Source organism: Hippocampus bargibanti, linkage group LG05 (assembly GCF_051943395.1).
Source record: "Hippocampus bargibanti isolate YZ-2025 linkage group LG05, ASM5194339v1, whole genome shotgun sequence".
Taxonomy (NCBI): domain Eukaryota; kingdom Metazoa; phylum Chordata; class Actinopteri; order Syngnathiformes; family Syngnathidae; genus Hippocampus; species Hippocampus bargibanti.
The window spans coordinates 10523011-10543357 of NC_142738.1; the positions used below are offsets into that span (position 1 = coordinate 10523011).

Genomic DNA, 20347 nt, shown 5'->3' on the forward strand with positions numbered 1-20347 from the left:
TTTTCCTTCAGAGATTTTAACTTTCGTTATCTGCCATCTTGGCTTACCGATCTCGAGCTCCAATCCTCTTGCATTTGTTTTGGTGCGTTCCAAAGTCATTGTAGAGGATATCTCGAGCTTTTCTGTGAAGTGCCAGAAATGGCCGAAAGGGGTGTTTACCCATGGTGCATTGTAGTATTTCCATCAAACATGGTGTATGGTTGCAATATAAAGCGTTAGAACATGAGTAAAACTCTAAAAGACATTTAAAACTTGCAGCAAACAAACATATTCTCGTTTTTTATGAAACAATTAAACCGATCTGCGGAGAGTAATGAGTATTCATAGCAGCAAACTGCTGTTAATGATTCGAATTTAATGGCTAATGGAAATGATTTCAGAGCTGTTGCAGCACATTGTAAATTTTCAGTGTGTTTAAGTAGAAACTAGTAAGAATATTGTGCTGTTCTATTTGTCTTCTCTTTAATACGGTCAAATATCAAAATAGCACAGGATTGATAGTTGCAGGAAATAAAAAGAAAAGAGAAAATGGTTGTTTATTTTATGTATGAATAAATTCTTTGACTTGAATTAAAGTTGTTAATATATTAGATATATTTCATTTGCAATTTAGAAATATGCTCCAATGAATGTATTTTGGTTTCACAGTTTTGTATATTTCGGCATTCTAGTTAAATTGGGCCCCATCAGGTTTAGAATTTGGCCCCCTTTTCAGACATAAGGGGGGCAACTGGCCCCCTTTTTTAAATTTCTCAAATGCTCCTTGTGAAAGCAAAAAATATATAGTGGCCCAGTAGTCAAATTAGCACATCAACATCACGGTGCAGAAGTTGTGGGTTCAATCCCCACTCTGGCCTCCCTGTGTGGGTTTTACGCGAGTCCTCCGGTTTCCTTCTCCATTCCAAAAGGCCGATTGAATGCTACAAATTCTCCCAAAGTGCGATTGTCTGAAAACTGATTCAGGATGTGCCCTGTCTACCGCCTGAATAATAAGCAGTACGGAAGATGAATGAATGAAGAGCAAAGATACAGTCTGGTTTGCTACTCGTTTCTCCGAGTTTCATTAACGCAACATACTTGCAGAGGCCATTGCCTATTATTGAGCACCATCCTGGCATCCTATTGGCTAATAAGGACACATGTAGAAGTGTAAATAGAGAGATGTGTTTAACAAAATAAAACTAAACAGTTGAACTATAAGAAATTTTGATTTCAATGTAAATAAACTACCGATGATTTGTATTTTTTCCGATTCAATTGAAATTGAAATCTCTGCTGCAATCTTTGAATTGGTGTATTATAGAGCTTTACAGTGTCCAGTCACCCGTAGTGAGATTTCAATTTGCCATGAATATGTTGGCAGCGCCTTAAGCGTGATTAGCCATACAAATCTCCTGTGGATTGATGTTCAGACACAAGTCTAAATCCTCCCTGATTAAAGTGAACAGAACTGGGACAGTCTCACACTCAGACACACCTGTGACACGACATCCCAGAGGAGGAAGTCATTCTAATCTCTCCCAAAAACATCAATTTTTTTCATATGTCGGGGTAGCCGTGACGATGGGATTATGCGGCTCATGAGGCAGCTCTTTTCTGTCGCGAGTTGGCTGTGTGTCATAAATGAGATGCGTGAATGGATGAAGTACCCTCTCATTTTGTGACTGAAGAGGCACAAGTAGCTGATCAGGAAGTAAAATATCAATACCAGGCTCTTGTTTTCAAGATAGATCATAAATCGTCCGCACACATATATTGAGCACAAAAGCTCCGACCTTCCTCGTCCACAAAGACTAATGTATTCATACACCGCCGATTTAATTCTATTCTATCCTTGAAGTTCGCCTCCTCATTCATTAGCTGGAGTCTGGGCCTTAAAGCAACTGTCAGTCGGTGTCAGGTTAACACAAGCAAGAGCACATCATTAAAGCAACATACGGGATCACAAAGAAGCACAAATAAATGACGCCTGCTCCTTGTCAAAATGGCCGACAAAGAAGCTTTGCCACAAGATGTCGGAAAATGTGTTTTTAAACAGATCTGCATCCAGCTTGATCTTGCCCAGACACCTGCACTTCTGTGTTTTTGCGGTACAGTGATACAGTACCTCGGTTTACGAACCCCTTGGCTTACGAACTTTTCGGTTTACGAACGTTACATTTATGAAAATTTTACGTTGGCTTACGAACTTTACCTTGGCATATGAACTTTTTTCGTACGCGGAGCTGCCTCAATGAGTGATGTGTCGTTCGCGAACGAGCCCATTCTTGTCACAACAAAATGGCAGCCGACTGTTTTTGTCCTCTGGGGGGGGGGGGGGGGTAAACATGAAAGAGACTTCCTGAATATTCAGCGCAAGTCTTAAAACGTAAAATCTAGCTATATGCGGTGGAATCTTTGTAAAATACGCTCAATAGTCATTCGAAGTGATTTTACAAATTATGGACACAACTCGTCCGGGGCCGTCGGTTGTCAACACAAACAACACAGCCACTCTCACTGACTGGTGATGAGGAAGAGGAGATGACGAATGTAATGGCCTGTTGTTGTGATGTGTGGTGCGGTGGTACATGTGGCTGATTCATATGCTGCCTAGCTCAGGTGGTTTTGGCCTGTGACACCCGTGACATGGGCAAGTGATTTCCAGAATTGATGAAGCGGTGAGGCCAACTTCCTGCCATCTGAAGCTGAACCCAGATCAGCACTTATTGCAGATATGACGCTTAATGGGTTGAATGCTTAAAGTGTGGCATGGCGGGGGGACTGTGGTCAACAATAATGTGAGCCGGTATACTGTAGATGTGTGTTTGAAATACAGTGATACATCGGTTTACGAACCCCTTGGCTTACGAACTTTTCGGTTTACGAACGTTACACTTATGAAAATTTTACCTTGGCATACGAACTTTACCTTGGCACATTAACTTTTTTCATAAACGGAGCTGCCTCAATGAGTGATGTGTCGTCACGTGACGCCACGAACAAGGGGGCGGGACCTTCTGAACCTCGGCATCTCTGGGGTCATTTTGAAGTAGTTTTGGGACACTAACTCATTTTTATTGGTGTTTTGCATTTGACTAAAAATATCAGCCTGCATGTTTTGGGTATTTTAGATGCTATAAAACGTTTTTCTGATGTCAGTTAGGAAACAAAAAATGGTGTCGGTTGTCCTTTAAGTATCTTGTAAGTCTTGCACTCATTTTAATTACCCCCTTTCACTGATTGCCTTGATCTGATTAAGAGAAAGCAAAACATGTAGATTATAGATGTCATGTGCACCCAAACGTGGAGCTGCTTACAAAGCAGAGCAGTGGATTTGAATGGGGGAGGGTGAGTTGTTAGACGAGGTGTGGAGGTGGGGGTTAATATTGGGCACAATGATGGCAGGTGGTCTGTATTTTTAAATCATCTTAAACCTTGAACTCCTCTCAGCCTAAACTACAGGAATGAACTACAACACGAAGGTTTTCCAACATCAATGTCTGCGCGTCATCATGTTTGATCGCAACCTGATTTTTTTTTTCATGTGCATCGTGAATGACTTCCCAAACATTAAAAAAAGTTTGCTAAAACCAGAATTGTTTTCTGACATCTTTGTTGAAGAATAAGTAATTATTAAATAGTCCTTTTTATCCCACCCAAATTACGTAAGTGATGCTGCCCTTTTTTATTTGCTGCTGTCCCTGAGATTATTACCCTCCCAAGCCCCCTCCTCGTTCTCTCTGTGGTTAAATAGCAAGGCGTGCTTGCTTTTCTCAGGGTTACACATCCTACTTTACATAGAGGGGGTTACACAGATAATCCACCTGCATCGAGTGAATAAATAAAGTAGAGGTGGATAAAACCGAGCTGCACTTTGAAATGTACTCCAACAGGATCGAGGGACCTCGGAGAGGAAGATCCTTTGACTCCATGAATAATGCTTATGAAGAAAAACTATTCAACAATGAGGTAAGAAGAGAATTTTCAATATTTTGATCAGAAGATGAACAGGGATTTTGTGACTTGGAGTCAGGGCATGATCATTCAATCAAGTATTTTAGAGATTTTTTTCCCCTTATTTCAGTCGCTTATTTTGAGTGAAAAACACACAAAAGGAGGGCGATTCGGAGTAGTAGCAAAACACTTGCAATTTATGTCAATAATAGCAACATTTGTTAAAATACTTGAGACCAGAATTTTGAATGTTGCTTTGACATTTTGTATATATATATATTGTGTGTATATATATACAGTAAAGTCTCGTTATATCGATATTCAAGGGAGTCCGAAAAAATATCGATATAACCGGGACTATCGATATATCCGACCCTGTTTGCATGTAATTTTCTCCGTGCGTGCATAGAAATAGTATCGATATAACCGGGACTATCGATATATCCGATATCGATATAACGAGACTTTACTGTATATATACCTATTTTTTAGTTTATTTATTTATTGTTTTATATTGTTTTTTTTCTGATTCCAAAATTAATTGCGACGTACAATACAATACAATACAATACATATTTATTTATATAGCGCTATAACAACAGCTGAAGCTGTAACAAAGTGCTTAACAAAGATTGTACACAAATTTAATAAATACAGTCTGCATTTCTGAAACATTTCCGATACTATGACACACTGAGAACAAAATATGAATGCTGTCTGTTCAGAATTGAGCCCACCAGGGGTTAACAATAGGCTTTCCCTTCGTCTAAAAGCGATTACAGTACTGCAAAGCGATTTCAGGAAACAGAGACAAGTTCATCTTGGTTAAACTGAGACGCAAAGGGGTCACCCGAGGCAACCTCATCCAGTCATGTTTTCAGGGGCTCGACAGACATGGATCCACCGAAACGTCACCCGGGTGGTCTGTGCGACGCTTGAAAGGCAAAACGTGGTAGGCAGCAACTCAATTTTAATGGAAAATGTGTACATAAATAGATAAAACATTTCAACAGCATCATTTTTTTTCGGTCTGTGTACCGGTACTCTAAAACTGCATTTGACAAAGCTTTTTTAACAATTTTTTATTTAGTTATTTAGCTATTTTTTTATTTATTTGTATGCCAGTGAGAGCAGGATTGTAATGCATTTTCCCATGGCGTTAGCATAAGTACGTCAACGTGAGGTTACTGTCCCCGGTTCTGAAATGAGAGTCTTGTGACGTTAATCTCCACATGCGTGCTCACTGCACACCTTCTCTATGTCTGTCTGAGGCATTGACATACTTACCACGTTCTTATCTGCCTGCATGTGAACACTTCCGTGTTGGTTTTCTTCACCGAATGGAAACAAATAACTGGGGTTCAACATGGTATTCCTGATTTGGAGATGGCTGAATGCTTTTTACAGTGATGATGTGCTGAACATCCGCTCGTACTTGGGTTGTGGGCACTTGTGGCTCTTCAGTACTTCGAGATGCATATTTCATCTGAGCGATCGTAGAACGCGTTTTTATTTTGTAAGCATAATTACAAAGATAATGCAAATATTTTCAACCAAAGGGGTGATGGGAGTTTCCATTTGCATTGAGTTGAAGAACTGATTAATAAGATTTGTTTTATATGCAAATTTTGCAAATTACTTTTGCTAAAAATCGACTTTACACCTTTGGCAAATATATTATGCTTATTATTATTATTATTATTATTATTATTATTATTATATTATTATTATTAGTAGTAATAGTAGTGGTAGAAGTAGTAGTAGTTGTATTGTTGTTATCGTTATCGTTCTTGTTATTATTATTATTATTATGAATATTGTGCTGGTTATGATGATGATGATTATTATTATGAATATGATGATGATAATACCTATTATTATTATTATTTCATCTGTGTAAGCTCTCTTATTATTATTATTATTATTATTATTATTATTAGTGTTAGTATTAGTATTAGTAGTATTGTTGTTATCATTATCGTTGATATCATTATATTATTATTGTGAATATTATGATGATGATGTTTATTATTATTATTATTATTATTATTATTATGCTTATTATGGTTATTGTTGTTGTCATTATTATTTATTAGTATTGTGAATATTATGATGATGATGTTTATTATTCTTGTTGTTATTCTTATTTTTATTACTATATATTTTTTGCTGATCAGTTCCAAAATCCTGGCTTATGCTCGCGATAACGTCAAATTATAACAAGCAAAATTGTTAATTCCTTTGTGTCTCAAGTTGGCTATATTTCATGATCAGTGTAACGGTCAATTAATTATTCATTCCAGATAAACAAATCAACCTTCACAAAAATTGAAGAAAGCACAGAGAAGAATATACCAGAGAAAGGCAGAGCAACAATTGTCTTTTCACTCAAGAATGAAGTGGGAGGACTTGTGAAGGCACTCAAACTCTTCCAAGTATGAACACGTTTTCATGATATAGAGTAGACGCTCCCCCTACTTACGAACATTGGAGTTACGAACAACGGTACAGATTCATTTTTGCGGGTATGTTGAAAAATGTTCGGACAGAGATGCTGTAAGTAAAATTTTGTGTTCTTCTCTCCGCCGCGAATACCGACGTAAGGTGCTGTGCGAGCTCGCCCAGCATCCATCCATCCCGCATCCAGCTTCCTCTGCCCAGTTCGTCGCAGTGCCCGAGTGTGTAAACATATCTCCAGCGTGCTTAGAACTTTGACATTTTTATTCTTACATATCTCGTGCATCCATTATTCAATATGGTTGGTGAAAAATATTTCATTAAATGTTTATTTTTCAGTCCAAACCAATACAGGTTTACTTATACAAGCCTATACATATGTACTTATATGAACCTTGAAGGACAACCAACACCATTTTTTTGTTTCCTAACGTTTTATAGCATCTAAAATACCCAAAACACGTAGGCTGATATTTTTAGTCAAATGCAAAACACCAATAAAAATGAGTTAAAGTGTCCCAAAACTACTTCAAAATGACCTCGGAGATGGCGAGTTTCAGAAGGTCCCGCCCCCTTGTTCGTGACGTAACGCCAGGACGTCTTGCCTTGCTCTAGAACAGGGGTGTCAAAGTCATTTTTTGCCGCGGGCCACATTGTAGTTATGGTTTCCTCTCGAGGGCCGTTATGAATTTGGGGAACCCATTAAAATGTTTAAATCCCTTCAAATATTACTTATAGAGCACACAGCAAATTAATGAATAACTCATTTTCAAATCTGATGTCAAGAATAATGACTTATTGTGGTTGTGGGCCGAAAAAAATGATGTGGCGGGCCGGATTTGGCCCGCGGGCCTTGATTTTGACACCTGTGCTCTAAATCTAGAATCAAAACAATGGCTTCAGATTCGGAGAAGATGCTTTCTTGTTACTCATCCAGTTCTGAATATGATTGAAATAGTTCTGAAGAGGAAAGCATAAATGTTTACAATCGATTAAAGAAGTCCTCCCGTATCAATTCGAGCCGTCAGGATTCGAATGTAGCGTCCCCGAAAATGCACAAGATGGCGCCTAAGCTCCCGTTGAAAATGGGCTGATTTGTCTGCTGGGAATTTGTGTCAGCTAGTATCAAATAGTAGTCTGGGTACAACACACAACAATTCACCATTGCGTTATTTATGTTTTCCTTCTAATTTCGCGGATCAAGACAAAGTTTTCAGACCAAACAAAGTACCCAAAATGCATTGTGTGTTGCTTTCTCGGTCAGGGGCCTTCCAGATGTGACGTCACACCAGGCATCGTCACCAACTCAAAAACAAGACTTCCTGAATATTCAGAGCGAGTCTTAAAATGTAAAATATAGCTATATGCCGTGGAATCTTTGTAAAATACGCTCAGTAGAAGTCATTTGAAGTGATTTTACAAATTATGGACACAACTTGCACGGAGGCGTCGGTTGTCCTTTAAATATACTTATACGAACTTTAAACATACACAATGTAGCCCTGAAGCAACAAATTCACCTTACGAACGACCGTTTGGAACATACTGTATCTCGTTCATAAGTTGGGGAGCGTCTGTACATTCTTTTCAGAATCAGAATCATATCGTACCTCGGAAATCATATTTGAAACAATTTTACCATGTGTGAAACACATTTTAACTGTAAGGAAAATTTCACCACGGTTCTTGTCTTTGCAGGAAAATCACGTCAACCTTGTGCACATTGAGTCCAGGAAATCGAAAAGGCGCAATTCAGAGTTTGAAATCTTTGTGGACTGCGATAGCAACCACGAACAACTCAATGAAATCATCCAGCTGCTACGGAAGCACGTGAGCCTGGTGGACATGGAGCCTCCAGATAATTCCTGTTTACAGGACCAAGGTATGGAGAGTTACGTCGTACAGAAGTGGTCCATCGATGACAAGGTTTTATTTAGCCGTCATCTGTACTTCTTTGAAGGTGTCGGATGTTTCACTCCTCATCCGAAAAGCTTTGTCAGCGAACTAAAGTTATGCTGGTAACTCTGGTCCTAAATATATCCCTAATGGACAGGGGTGGCCGTGCCATAACTCTGCCCTGATAGATCCTTGCTCTAAGGTTGGAGGGAGCACAGGACTATTACCTGAGGTTAATTTGATTACTTCTTTTGTCCTGCCTGATTACCTTTAATTTTCTATCCCTGGCTCTGATTGCCCCATTAGCTCTGGTATCACCTCATTAGAATGACTAAGCCTATGTGATAACCAACCAATATGTCTGTTACAAGCATGGTCTAAATTAAACCTTAATGAGGTGATACCAAAGCTAACGGGGCAATCAGGGCCAGCCATAGAACATTAGAGGTAATCAGACAGAACAAAAGAGGTAATCAGATTAGCTTCAGGGAGTAGTCTAGTGCTCCCCCAACCTTAGAGCAGGGACGTATCAGAGCAGAGGTCTGGCACCGCCACCTCTGTCCATTAGGGATATATATTGGGCCAGAGTTACCAGCACAACTTTAGTTCGCTGACGAAGCTCTTCGGATGAGAAACGTCCGACACCTTCAAAAAAGTACAGATGATGGCTGAAGAAACCTTTTCATTGATGTAGAGTTACGTATGGATTTTTAGGACTCTACCTAAGGCAAGTTGCCAATCACTTTCTAATCAACACAAGTGCTTTCCCAGATATGCATAAAGTACCATGGTTCCCCAAGAAAATATCAGACTTGGACAAGTGTGCAAATCGTGTCCTGATGTATGGTTCTGATTTGGATGCTGACCATCCGGTACGTTGGAGCAACTTCTTCTGCTTACACTGTTGCATTTTTCACCTCATGTCATTTGTTTTGTTGTGACTCCTTCAGGGTTTCAAGGACAACGTCTACCGCAGAAGAAGAAAATATTTTGCAGATCTTGCGATGGCCTACAAACAGTAAGCTTTTGTTAAGGCTCATTTTGGAATTAGGCGAATGTTTTTCTCGAAATTAATAGGAGTCGGCGGGGGCGGGGGGATTTGTTTTCTGCAGCGGTGAGCCGATTCCTCGCATAGAGTTCACAGAGGAGGAAGTGAAGACTTGGGGTCTTGTGTACAGAGAGCTCAACAAGTTGTACCCTAGCCACGCGTGTAGGGAATACTTGAAAAATCTGCCACTGCTGTCTAAATACTGTGAATGTCGAGAAGACAACATTCCCCAACTGGAGGATGTTTCTCGCTTCCTCAAGGGTGAGTTTTATTTCAAGTAGTGTTGCTTTCAAAATCATAAAAATGTTTTCCTTCTCCAGAACGCACTGGCTTTACCATCAGGCCCGTGGCCGGCTACCTGTCCCCTCGTGACTTCCTGGCCGGCTTGGCCTTCCGTGTTTTCCACTGCACCCAGTATGTGCGACACAGCTCTGACCCCTTATACACCCCTGAGCCGTGAGTATTACGCAGCAGCACGTAAATGTGTTGAAGAAAGCGGGCATTCATGGAAAAACTGGTTATTATCCAGGGACACGTGTCACGAGCTGCTGGGTCATGTCCCCCTACTGGCTGAACCCAGTTTTGCACAATTTTCCCAGGAGATCGGACTTGCCTCATTGGGAGCCTCGGATGATTCTATTCAGAAATTGGCCACTGTGAGTGCTATTGCGAAAGCCTGGTATTCGATCTATGCCTGCCTATCGTATTTTGATGGCTCTTCTCTTTTTTTCGTTTCAGTGTTATTTTTTTACAGTAGAATTCGGCCTATGCAAACAGGAAGGACAGCTGAGAGCATATGGGGCTGGCCTGCTATCTTCCATCAGTGAGCTGAAGGTACAAACAAAGACCAAAAACAAGACCAAACAAAATGTGTTTTATTTATTTGTTTATTTATTTATTTATTTATTTGTTTGTTTGTTTGTTTGTTTATTTATTGTATTTTCCAGAGTATAAGGCACACCCCCAATGAATGGTGTATTTTGAAACTTTTTCGATAGTCCCGGTTATATCGATACTATTTCTATGCACGCACAGAGAAAATTACATGCAAGCAGGGTCGGATATATCGATAGTCCCGGTTATATCGATATTTTTTCGGACTCCCGAGAATATCGATATAACGAGACTTTACTGTAGATTTATAAGGCGCACTGGACTAATGAATGACAAAAGTTTTCCAAATATAATATATAAATATATAAACGTTTTCCAAATATTAGACACACCACATTTATAATGCGCTACAGTGGAGGCTGGGGTTGCGCACTACTTCTTCTACAGGGGGAAATTGAGTCGGTGGTTGCTGACAGTCGTTGCGAGACCTTTTATATTACTTCACATATAAACGCACCGGCGTATAAGATGCAGGGTCATATTTTGAATAAAATCAAGGCTTTTGGACGTGCCATGTACACCGGAAAATACAGTACTATTTATTTATTTATTTATTTATTTATTCATGTATTTATTCATTTATTCTTTTATTCGTTTATTCCTTTATTTGTTTACTTTGTCATTTATTTATTTATTTATTTATTTTTTGTTTATTTGTTTATTTATTCATCCATTTTAAAATGTATTTATGTATTTATTTATTGCTGTAACATGAATTTCAATTGTTAAATTAAATATTGCTTGATTATCTACAATTATGAATATTTACTGGGAAAATATTTTTTTTTATGTTGTGCCAAAAGATATATTCCTAATTCCGAATCCAGGTTTTCCTTTGTCCAAATTTACATGTCTTTCAAATGTAGCTTTTTTTCATGGGAGACTGAATATATAAGGTGCACTGGCATATTCCCATTAAATAAGACAGTGTTAATAAGTAGATTAAATTGTGTTTGCCTTTTAACCCCGGCAATCAATTGTTGGCCATTGCAAAAGTGTCTTTTGTTTTTGTTTTACAGCATGCACTTTCCGGAAAATCAAGGATCATGCCATTTGACCCTAAAGTTACATCCAAACAAGAATGCATCATTACAACCTTTCAAGATGTTTACTTTGTGTCAGACAGCTTTGAGGAGGCCAAGGTCAAGATGAGGTAAACATGATCTACTCACAATTCTTCATCCAAATTTCAAGCTATGATAACATATAGAGGAAAATTGCATTGTCTTCTTTCAGGGAGTTTGCGAAGACCATTAAGCGTCCCTTCACAGTACGGTACAACCCCTACACCCAGAGCGTGGATGTGCTGAAAGACACACCCAGCATCAATAGCGTTGTGGAGGAACTCCGACATGAGCTTGACATTGTGGGCGACGCTCTGAACCGCCTCAATAAGCAGCTCGGAATCTGAAATTTCAAAACTTGCTTGCAGTCCGTTTGTGTCGTACCCTCCAAGCCCTGCTCTCGACATGCTGCTTGCTTACCATCGTTTCATTACATTGAATGTTCACTCATTTTTGGTAAAAACACCCCGTTGTCCTTCTCACGTACAAAGACATTTATACTATGACACCAGTGAATTGCGGAAATCAATAAAGCACCATTTTCATCCATGTGGCTTCTACCCTGCAACATGTTTGTTTGCTTCTGTCCCAGAAATTCCCAGAAATTCAAGTCAACCCTGTTATTAGCCTGCTATTGTGCATGACTTTGTGATGTTTTTTTGTCTTGTTTCAGTATTCATTTAATCTCCACCGCACCCGTGATTAAATATAAACTGTACCTTTATATTATTATTGTGTATGGATGATGTTTCTTTTTCTGTAATGTTGAGGGAAATTATACAAGCAATGTAATATGTTGGTAGTCTATCCTGACATATTTCGTCCATGCAACACCTTTTAGTGATAGGGCTACCTTTTAAAGAGTAGATATAATTACAGCTCTCCTGAATTATTAAAAGCAATATTTTTGTACAAACCAATTTATATACATGATTAATGGTGTGGCGTATGTATGCAAAAATATTAATTGCTTGCAAGTTTCAAGTAACAGTTTTGAGGACGTCTGGTACAGTATTACGGTACTGAAAATGTACGACGTTGTCGCGAATTACCATTACGAAATCATTTACGGCCCATGGCAACCCGCTCGCAGCAGGAATTTTGTTTCGTCGCCTGGGTAAGTTTGTAACCTAACATCATATTAAATCTATACGTTTGGACCCAGTTGTGTTTTTATTAAGCTTTATGGATGCTGTCATACACTTTGATAACGTCAACGATCTTGCTTTTCTACTGTTAGCTTAATAATAATTGAAAACGAATTAGCTTAAATTCTACGGAACCTCTTGGCGAGCGAACAAACTTCAAGAAATGTTTGGACATAATCAAATCTAAAAAAAGTGATTTGACAGCGAACGTTAAATTCGTCTGTCAGGGGGCCAACAGTTACGGGCAACATGGACAGGGGCATGAGGAGGACCAGTCAGTTCCACGGCTCTCGAATGAGGTTGTTCTGCATGGAAGGACAGTCCAGGCTATTTGCGGTGGCGGGGGACACTCAGTGGTTGTCACTGGTAAGTCATCAATAGTCAAGCAAGACTTCACTAGTGTTACGAAAGTCTGACGATTTTATTCAGTCACAACATATTCGCACATTATACGCATTGCATTCAGAATCTCTACGTATTTGGATTCGTTAGACGTGCTCGGCACATTTTCAGTGAAATATTCTTGATGGCTCCAAAATAGTAACCATGTTGGGTCTTACTTTATCTTTTAAATTAAACGTGTAACCTTATCGACATTAACGTTTGTTAATGATTTTGACCATCTATGGGTTAACCAACTGGTTTCCACACATTTTTTCTCTGTGGACTGGTTTCAAGGAAATACGTACATGTACTGTATTTAGACAACCGGCATAGAAACATAGAAAATAAAAACAAATATTTTGATTTGCAACGAAACACTAAGATGAATGTAGTTGTTGTAATTAGTAGGAGCCCTGCACATTTTTTTTCTCTTCATCAAGCAGATCCCATAAAAATGACTGTTGTATCCAAATTCATTAATGTCTGTGTAAGCTCTCAGTCGTACAGGAGTAGTCCATCGATGAAAAGGTTTCTTCAGCCGTCATCTGTACTTCTTTGAAGGTGTCGGACGTTTCGCCCAAGAGGCTTCGTCACAAACTAAAGTCTTTTGCTGGTAGTTTCGGCCCTATATATATATCCCTACTGTCCAGATGTGGCGGTGCCAGACTCTGCTATGATTGGTCCCTGCTCTCAGGTTGGAGGGAGCAGAGGACTACTCCCTGCGGCTACACTGATTACTTCTCTTGTCCTGACTGATTACTTCTATTGTCTTGCTTGATTATGAGGTATACAACTGACCTGATTGCCCCATTTGCCCTGGTATCGCCTCATCAGCATAATTAAGCCTATGTTGCCTAAGAAGTGAGTTGTACAAACGATCCAAATTTAACCTCACCCCACCAATGCGATTTAGTGAAGGATTTTGCTGTTTTATGAAAATACCTTTACTCCCCTTTCAAACCGTCTATTTTATTTCACTAAGATTTTAACCTCATTGTCGTCAAATGAGTGGTTGCTAGCTTTTAGGTGCATATGTAGGGTTAGGGTTAGGGTTAGGGTTAGGGTTAGGGTTAGGGTTAGGGTTATGCAATGTTGATGTTTTTTTTGACAATTTGTTTCGTCTGCCCAATGTACTGCTCTTTACAATTTTCATTCTTACAATGTATTGAATAAACTACATTACTTTGTTTTTCATTTGGCAGCCTATCTTTTGGATGCACTCATTTTTGCCTTAAAGTGTTTATCGGTTTGAAATAAGTAGGAATTTTGTGTTGCTAAAGGACTCTTTGTAGTTTTTCTGAAACTCCTGCAAAGTAAAGTACTGCTACTCCTCTCCTTTTAGTATCTTTTGAATTTTTGGTTTCATTCCCTATTCTTGGGGTTCAATTTGGATCGTTTGTACAACAGACGTCATAGGCAACATAGGCTTAGTTATGCTGACAAGGTGATACCAAAGCAAATGGGGAAATCAGGCCAGTCGTAGACCTTATACACAGGCAAGACAATAAAAGTAATCAGTCGGGACAATAGAAGTCCTCTGCTCCCCCAAATCTGAGAGCAGGGACCAATCATAACAGAGTCTGGCACCACCATGTCTGGACAGTAGGGATATATATAGGGCCGAAACTACCAGCAAAAGACCTTAGTTCGCTGACGAAGCCTCTTGGATAAGAAGCGAAACATCGAAACCTTCAAAGAAGTACAGATGACGGCTGATCAAACCTTTTCACCAAATTCAAATTATGTTAGGAACTCATGATTACTGGGTCAAAATCTTGTTGAGTCTTTTGTAGAGTCTTATCGAAGCAAGAGCCAAAGAAAGCCTTACATCTGGCAGGGGTTGATTTGTGTGACTCGTTTCCCACCTCTAAAGCATATACTGTACAGTGACCCTCCCCTTTTATTTAAACCACAACAACATCAATATCTCATAATGGGTCAGTTTGTCATGAAGTGTTTAGTTTGTTTAAGGGGTTTTAGGGTAAATGTAAACAAAAAAGTTTCATCATCGTGTGCTTTCGTACAGATGACGGAGAGGCGTTTGTGTGTGGGCAAAATCACAGAGGCCAGCTTGGACTCGGCCACACTGCCAACTGCTCAACACTTCAGCACTGCTCAAGCCTGAATCAGCGGGTCACAAATGTTGCCTGTGGCTGGGATTTTACTCTTTTTCTTACTGGTGATTAATAACAGCATTTCACTTTTGACATATTATTGTCCTTTTCACTAACTTCCCTGAAAGAACCACATATCACCAAGATGAAGTATGACTATTTAGAGTTAAGCCGTGGAAACCTGATAATTTTGAGCACACTACTAATCATCTTTTTCCACGCAGATTGTGGCAACATCTTAGCGTGTGGTTCCAACGTGTTTGGACAGCTGGGTATTGGTCCGATGACTTCGCACTCTGCAGAACTGGTGCTTGTTGAGGTGAGCACATAGTTGAGGCAGCCATTATTATTATTATTATTATTATTATTATTATTATTATTATTATTATTATTATTATTATTATTATTATTATTATTATTTATTTTATTTTGTTGAAGAGCCTGTCCTTGCCACAATACCCTTACTTACCACAATGATACGAACATTTGCACTATCCAGAAAAGACTATTAGCTCTAACAGTTGAATCTAAATGGAGGATTATTTTTCAAGTTATTTTACAACGAACTGAATGTCATGTCATTGTTAAATTTTCAGTTGCACCTTATCTTGTCTCTTGTAATTTATCTTGTTGCTCATTCTTAGGGTCTAAAGGAACATGTCGTGAACGTCACAGCTGGCCTCCGGCACGCTCTTGCAGTTGCAGGTATGCATTCTAACTGGATGACTCTGTTTACTGTCTGTAATAAATACTGTCCAATCTCATCCTCTGTTTTACACCTAGACTCAGGGTGTGTCTACCAGTGGGGGACAGGTCTCCATAGCCTTGCCAAGAGAGCTTTGAATCCAAACCCTGTTCCATCACATCACAACTCCAAGGTTCCTTCTCTGGTGCCAGGTGAGAAAAATGTTTGTCAATAGAATAGAGAGGAATGATTTCTCGCATCATGTCTTTTGTGGCCATGTTTCAGGTCTGGATCAGAAGATGGCTCGTGTTGTCACTGCGGGCTCTGCGCATTGTGTATGCCTGACAGGTAACTCTTGTTAATGCATTTCTTAGTTAAAGCTTACTATCAAACTAAACCTAAAAATAAAGAGTAGTTCTGTTAAGTTCTGATGAAGGCGTAAGTACACGACCAAACATGTCACGAATTAAACAACCAATAACGCCACTGTCTGTAATAAAATACAGTGATACCTCGGTTTACGAACCCCATGGCTTATGAACTTTTCAGTTTACAAAGGTTAAATTTATGAACATTTTACCTTGGCATACGAACTATTTTTTGGGATACACACGGAGCTGCCACAACGAGTCATGTGTCGTTCGCGAACGAGCCCATTCTCCTAACAAGAAAATGGCAGCCGACTGTTTTTGTCCTCTATTCCCCGCCCCCAGTCTTTGGTTAAAGCCACGTGATTGGTCAAGAATGCAACAGTGAGGGGGACGGGGGGTTCCAGACAGAGAGAGAGTGAAACCATTCTCAAAAAAGAAAATGGCTGCCAACTTTTTTTTTCCTCCATTCCCTGCCCCCAGTCTTTGGTTAAAGCCACGTGATTGGTCAAGAACGCAGCAGTGAGGGGAGTTGGTGTTAACCATTAAAGAGACAGGCAGATGACAGTGAGAGAGTTTCAACTTTGATAGTTCAAAAGCAAAGTGTAGACTGCAAGGTTAAAATATCCCATCAGTCAGGCTCCACAAACAACCCGCACAAGCCATCTGTACACCTGATGCAAAAAGCTATCAACCCAGCTAAACAGAACACAATTGATGAGGAACTAGATAAAATGATCGCAGAGAAAGCACCTACAAGGGATCATTCCTCAAGATGGTAAAAGAAGAAGGTTACGTTCCTCATCAAGTGTTTAACGCGGAGGAAACCGGCCGCTCCATTCCATCAAGCCATCAACGACCATCACAAAGGTAAATAAAACGATTTTATTATACAATACAGTTTATTTCTTTCATTATCATACCATAGCACATTTATTCTACATAAAATAAGGTATATTTTGTGTCGTTTTAAGGCATAGAAAATAAGAAAGTAGAAAATTATGTTTTATGGGGACCTGGGAATTGACTATTCTCATTTTAATGGTTTCCTATGGGAAATTATTTTTTGGGAGACACACTTACACACTCTGTCTGTGAACCAATTAAGTTCGTAAGCCAAGGTATCACTGTAATCCGTTACAAATCTCATAAAAATAAAGAGAATTACACGTGTACTTAAAAAACATCACATAATTTAGAGTATGCTTGCCGAATGCTAACTCGTAATGGGAAACGCTATAGGTAGGCTGACGAATAGCATCGATGTGGTGGTGTGCTGGTATATATTTGTATTGCACTCTATTTCAGTACAGTACCGTAATTGTCGGACTATAGAGCGCACCTGATTACAAGCCACACCCTGTACATTTTTAAAGGAAAAAACATTTTGTAAATACATAAATCGCGGCCCGGTAGTTGAGTGGTTAGCGCAACGGCTTCACAGTGCAGAGGTCGCCGGTTCGCGTCCCGGTCCGGCCTCCCTGTGTGGAGTTTGCATGTTCTCCCCGGACCCACGTGGGTTTTCTCCGGGTCCTCCGGTTTCCTCCCACACTCCAAAAACATGCATGGCAGGCAGATTGACCACTCCAAATTGTCCCTAGGTGTGAGTGTGAGAGTGACTGTTGTATGTCTTTGTGTGCCCTGCGATTGGCTGGCAACCAATTCAGGGTGTCCCCCGCCTCGTGCCCGAAGACAGCTGAGATAGGCTCCAGCAACCCCCGCGACCCTAATGTGGAATAAGCGGTACGGAAAATGAGATGAGATGAGATGAGATAAATCGCATCTGTCTATAAGCCGCATGTGCCCAAATTTAAAAGGTACATAGAAATAGTTTTAACCTAACTTGTCAAAACGGTGCCTGTAACGCGGCAACCATTACGGTAGTAACACTGCCCTAACAGGGCTGGTTAAAAAAAACATGCTGGTAAAAGTTACTGAGACGCGGCAGTAACACAGCAGCAACACGTTACCACTCGCTAACAGGTCTGGTTACAAAAAAACATACCAAGTCGCTGATAGCATCATTTTCTTCCTGTGCACTGATATACATATAGTATTATTTAAGCTATTTAGAATAAGAATTAAACTTGGATTTCAAAGAACCAATGTACTGTATCTTCTAAGTGTCCATCTTTGTATTGGTGAAATGGTCCCCTAAGGCCATAAAAAAGTAAATTAATATTTAAAGGTTGTTAAAAGAACTTAAATTAAGCCCATATATCTACATGAATGTATATCAAATATTTTTCTGTCTGCAATGCCTTCAAGTTTGCACTGTTGAACTGTCATGTAACCATCTTCTTTCTAGTCTGTCCTGTAATTAGTAGATCAGTGGCTCCTGATTACTGCTTTGCCGCTGCCAAATGAAGACGAATGTTGCCCCTTTCGGTATATGCAGGAGATGGGGATTTATTCCTGTGGGGAAGCAACAAGCACAACCAGCTGACGGCCACTGAGACCTTCTTGTCTACTCCCACTCTGCTGAAGCGCTCACTCCTGAATGGAGAGAAAGTAATGAAAGTATGGAGCGGTTGGACTCATATTATTGCCCAAACAGGTAAGCTGCAGTTTAAAAAAAATGTTTTTTGCAGCCCACATGTGCCATTCTTACAGCCATAAATTGCAGAGACTGGCAGAGTCTTCACTTGGGGCAGAGGAAATTACGGTCAACTGGGCCAACCTGTGACAGATGTCCCCAATTTTGAGCATCCATTAGGAGACAACTGCAGACAGACTTTCCTGCCAACTGAGGTGAATGTCCTCCTTGGAGCAACACAGGTGAGACTTATCGTACAAAGCTCAATATTTGCGGTTTCACATCACGCTTCGTGGGTCAATTTTTTCATTTTGTATCTCGTTTACTCATTCACAGCCATTCAGGAATTTATTCGGGAATTGAAAATATGACGTAGAGCGCCATTCATGAATTAGTTCAGTTTTGATTTTTTTATCTTGCTTGGATGCCGATAAAGCGCTGGCCAGACCTCTGGCAATGGTTTTTCCCTTCCACGGCATTTCCATATTTCTCCATGTTAGTGCTTTGTTCCAGCTTCAGCTGTTGTTAAAGCTCTATCTATATATAAACCAATATGTACGTATGGATTGCATTGTATTTTGGACACCCACCCTTCAAGCTCATATAACTCCAGACCCATATAATTCAGGAATTAGCTCTTTTTTCGAATGAAAGAAGAGAGTCTGAGGTTTCTAATGCTATATTGAATGTTGATGCAGTCCTAAAACTCAATATTCTGTGGGTGCTGGCATTCGAGTGACAATGACAAAAACCCTGGCACTGGAGTGGACACATTTTTGCACATTGTCTGGCAGTGAATGAGTTAATATACTGCAAAACTGACAGAACTGCAAAACCAACAACGTTGACTTTCTGACAATTTTCACTCAGGTCAGACAGGTGTTTATCATGTAGTGCTTTAGTTATCCAGCAGGAGGCAGCCAACACCCATAAATAGATCGCAAGGAAACTGAAAGTTTAGTATTGGACGTGTCGCAGTTCACCAAGTGAAAGTGAGACACTTTGATGTAATAATCATTATATGCGTAATAAAAAAACATGCACTCATTGCCATTATCATCCACAGGCTGGAGAGCCATTAAATATTTTGCCCAGTCAGTTTTCTTCTACCGTAGGTGCCATTATATGGCTGCATGGCAGTTAATCTGTATTCCAAATGGTTGCTGTATGACAGGAGAGGGCTGCTCATAAAGCAGATCTCAAGGTTGGAAAAGGGTGAACTCCAGATTGCCCTTATCCAATGCGTGGGGATTGTCAATGCGGCCACCACGGCGAATGTCATTGTGCCGTCACCTTACGTGCGTAAAGCTATAGGTGACGATGGATTTGCTGAGTGGACAATAAATCTCCTAGCCCGGTGGGGGTTTGCGTGATGTGCATCCACACCCACAGGGTTGATGTTTAGTTAGCTGTCACATTTTTATGAGGCATGTGAGCATAACAAATAATAACCCTGTCGTTGAACTTACTTGTCACTCTGAAGTTGAAATCAGCAGACAAAGGCCAATTTGTAAAGATGATGACAATAGGAGAAAACTACAGACGTGTATTGCAGCTCACAGAGACCTCTCTGCTCACACGTGGATTTCTACATTTGCTGGTAGTGTCACATACATGTCAACCTTCGAGACACCTGTGACCTGACTCACGGCTCAATTTTTCCTTACTGAGAATAAAAAACATGCGTTTGTAATATTTCATTGCACAATTTTATTAACAAAATCATATGAATCATATGTAAACATTAATACTTTTAACAAGTTACAACATATTTCTAGCAATAATCAAGTATGTTCTTTGTTGTAGAGCGTTATAGC

At 39.8% G+C, this 20347-nt stretch overlaps 2 protein-coding genes across 7 annotated transcripts in view; both read left to right on the plus strand.

Annotated features, from left to right (window-relative positions):
• Window positions 1-3704: 3704 nt before the first annotated feature.
• Window positions 3705-11844, plus strand: tph1a (tryptophan hydroxylase 1 (tryptophan 5-monooxygenase) a). 2 transcript variants are annotated; one of them, XM_088996410.1, is made up of 11 exons: window positions 3709-3951; window positions 6240-6371; window positions 8092-8275; window positions 9061-9161; window positions 9240-9307; window positions 9402-9598; window positions 9658-9793; window positions 9867-9993; window positions 10076-10171; window positions 11251-11384; window positions 11468-11844. In XM_088996410.1, exons 1-11 carry the CDS (start codon window positions 3862-3864, stop codon window positions 11640-11642), a joined length of 1440 nt encoding a protein of 479 aa, XP_088852536.1. In that variant the 5' UTR covers window positions 3709-3861; the 3' UTR covers window positions 11643-11844. The 2 variants fall into 2 exon arrangements, with proteins under 2 accessions (XP_088852537.1, XP_088852536.1); XM_088996411.1 differs by lacking the exon at window positions 6240-6371 and having other exon boundaries at window positions 3705-3951.
• Window positions 11845-11990: 146 nt separating this feature from the next.
• sergef (secretion regulating guanine nucleotide exchange factor) overlaps window positions 11991-20347 on the plus strand; it is a 39312-nt gene continuing 30955 nt past the window's right edge. For 3 of the 5 annotated variants that reach the window (XR_016114979.1, XM_088996415.1, XM_088996413.1), the window contains exons 1-9: window positions 11991-12412; window positions 12671-12809; window positions 14854-15006; window positions 15166-15260; window positions 15586-15646; window positions 15725-15838; window positions 15912-15974; window positions 18393-18551; window positions 18621-18772. Coding sequence is in view for 3 of the 5 variants with exons in the window: in XM_088996415.1 (XP_088852541.1) it covers window positions 12371-12412; window positions 12671-12809; window positions 14854-15006; window positions 15166-15260; window positions 15586-15646; window positions 15725-15838; window positions 15912-15974; window positions 18393-18551; window positions 18621-18772 (978 nt within the window). In the remaining 2 variants the exon portion in view is untranslated. Of the gene's footprint in view, window positions 12413-12670; window positions 12810-14853; window positions 15007-15165; window positions 15261-15585; window positions 15839-15911; window positions 15975-18392; window positions 18552-18620; window positions 18773-20347 lie in introns of all 5 variants that reach the window. The other 2 variants (XR_016114978.1, XM_088996412.1) reach the window with 1 other exon arrangement.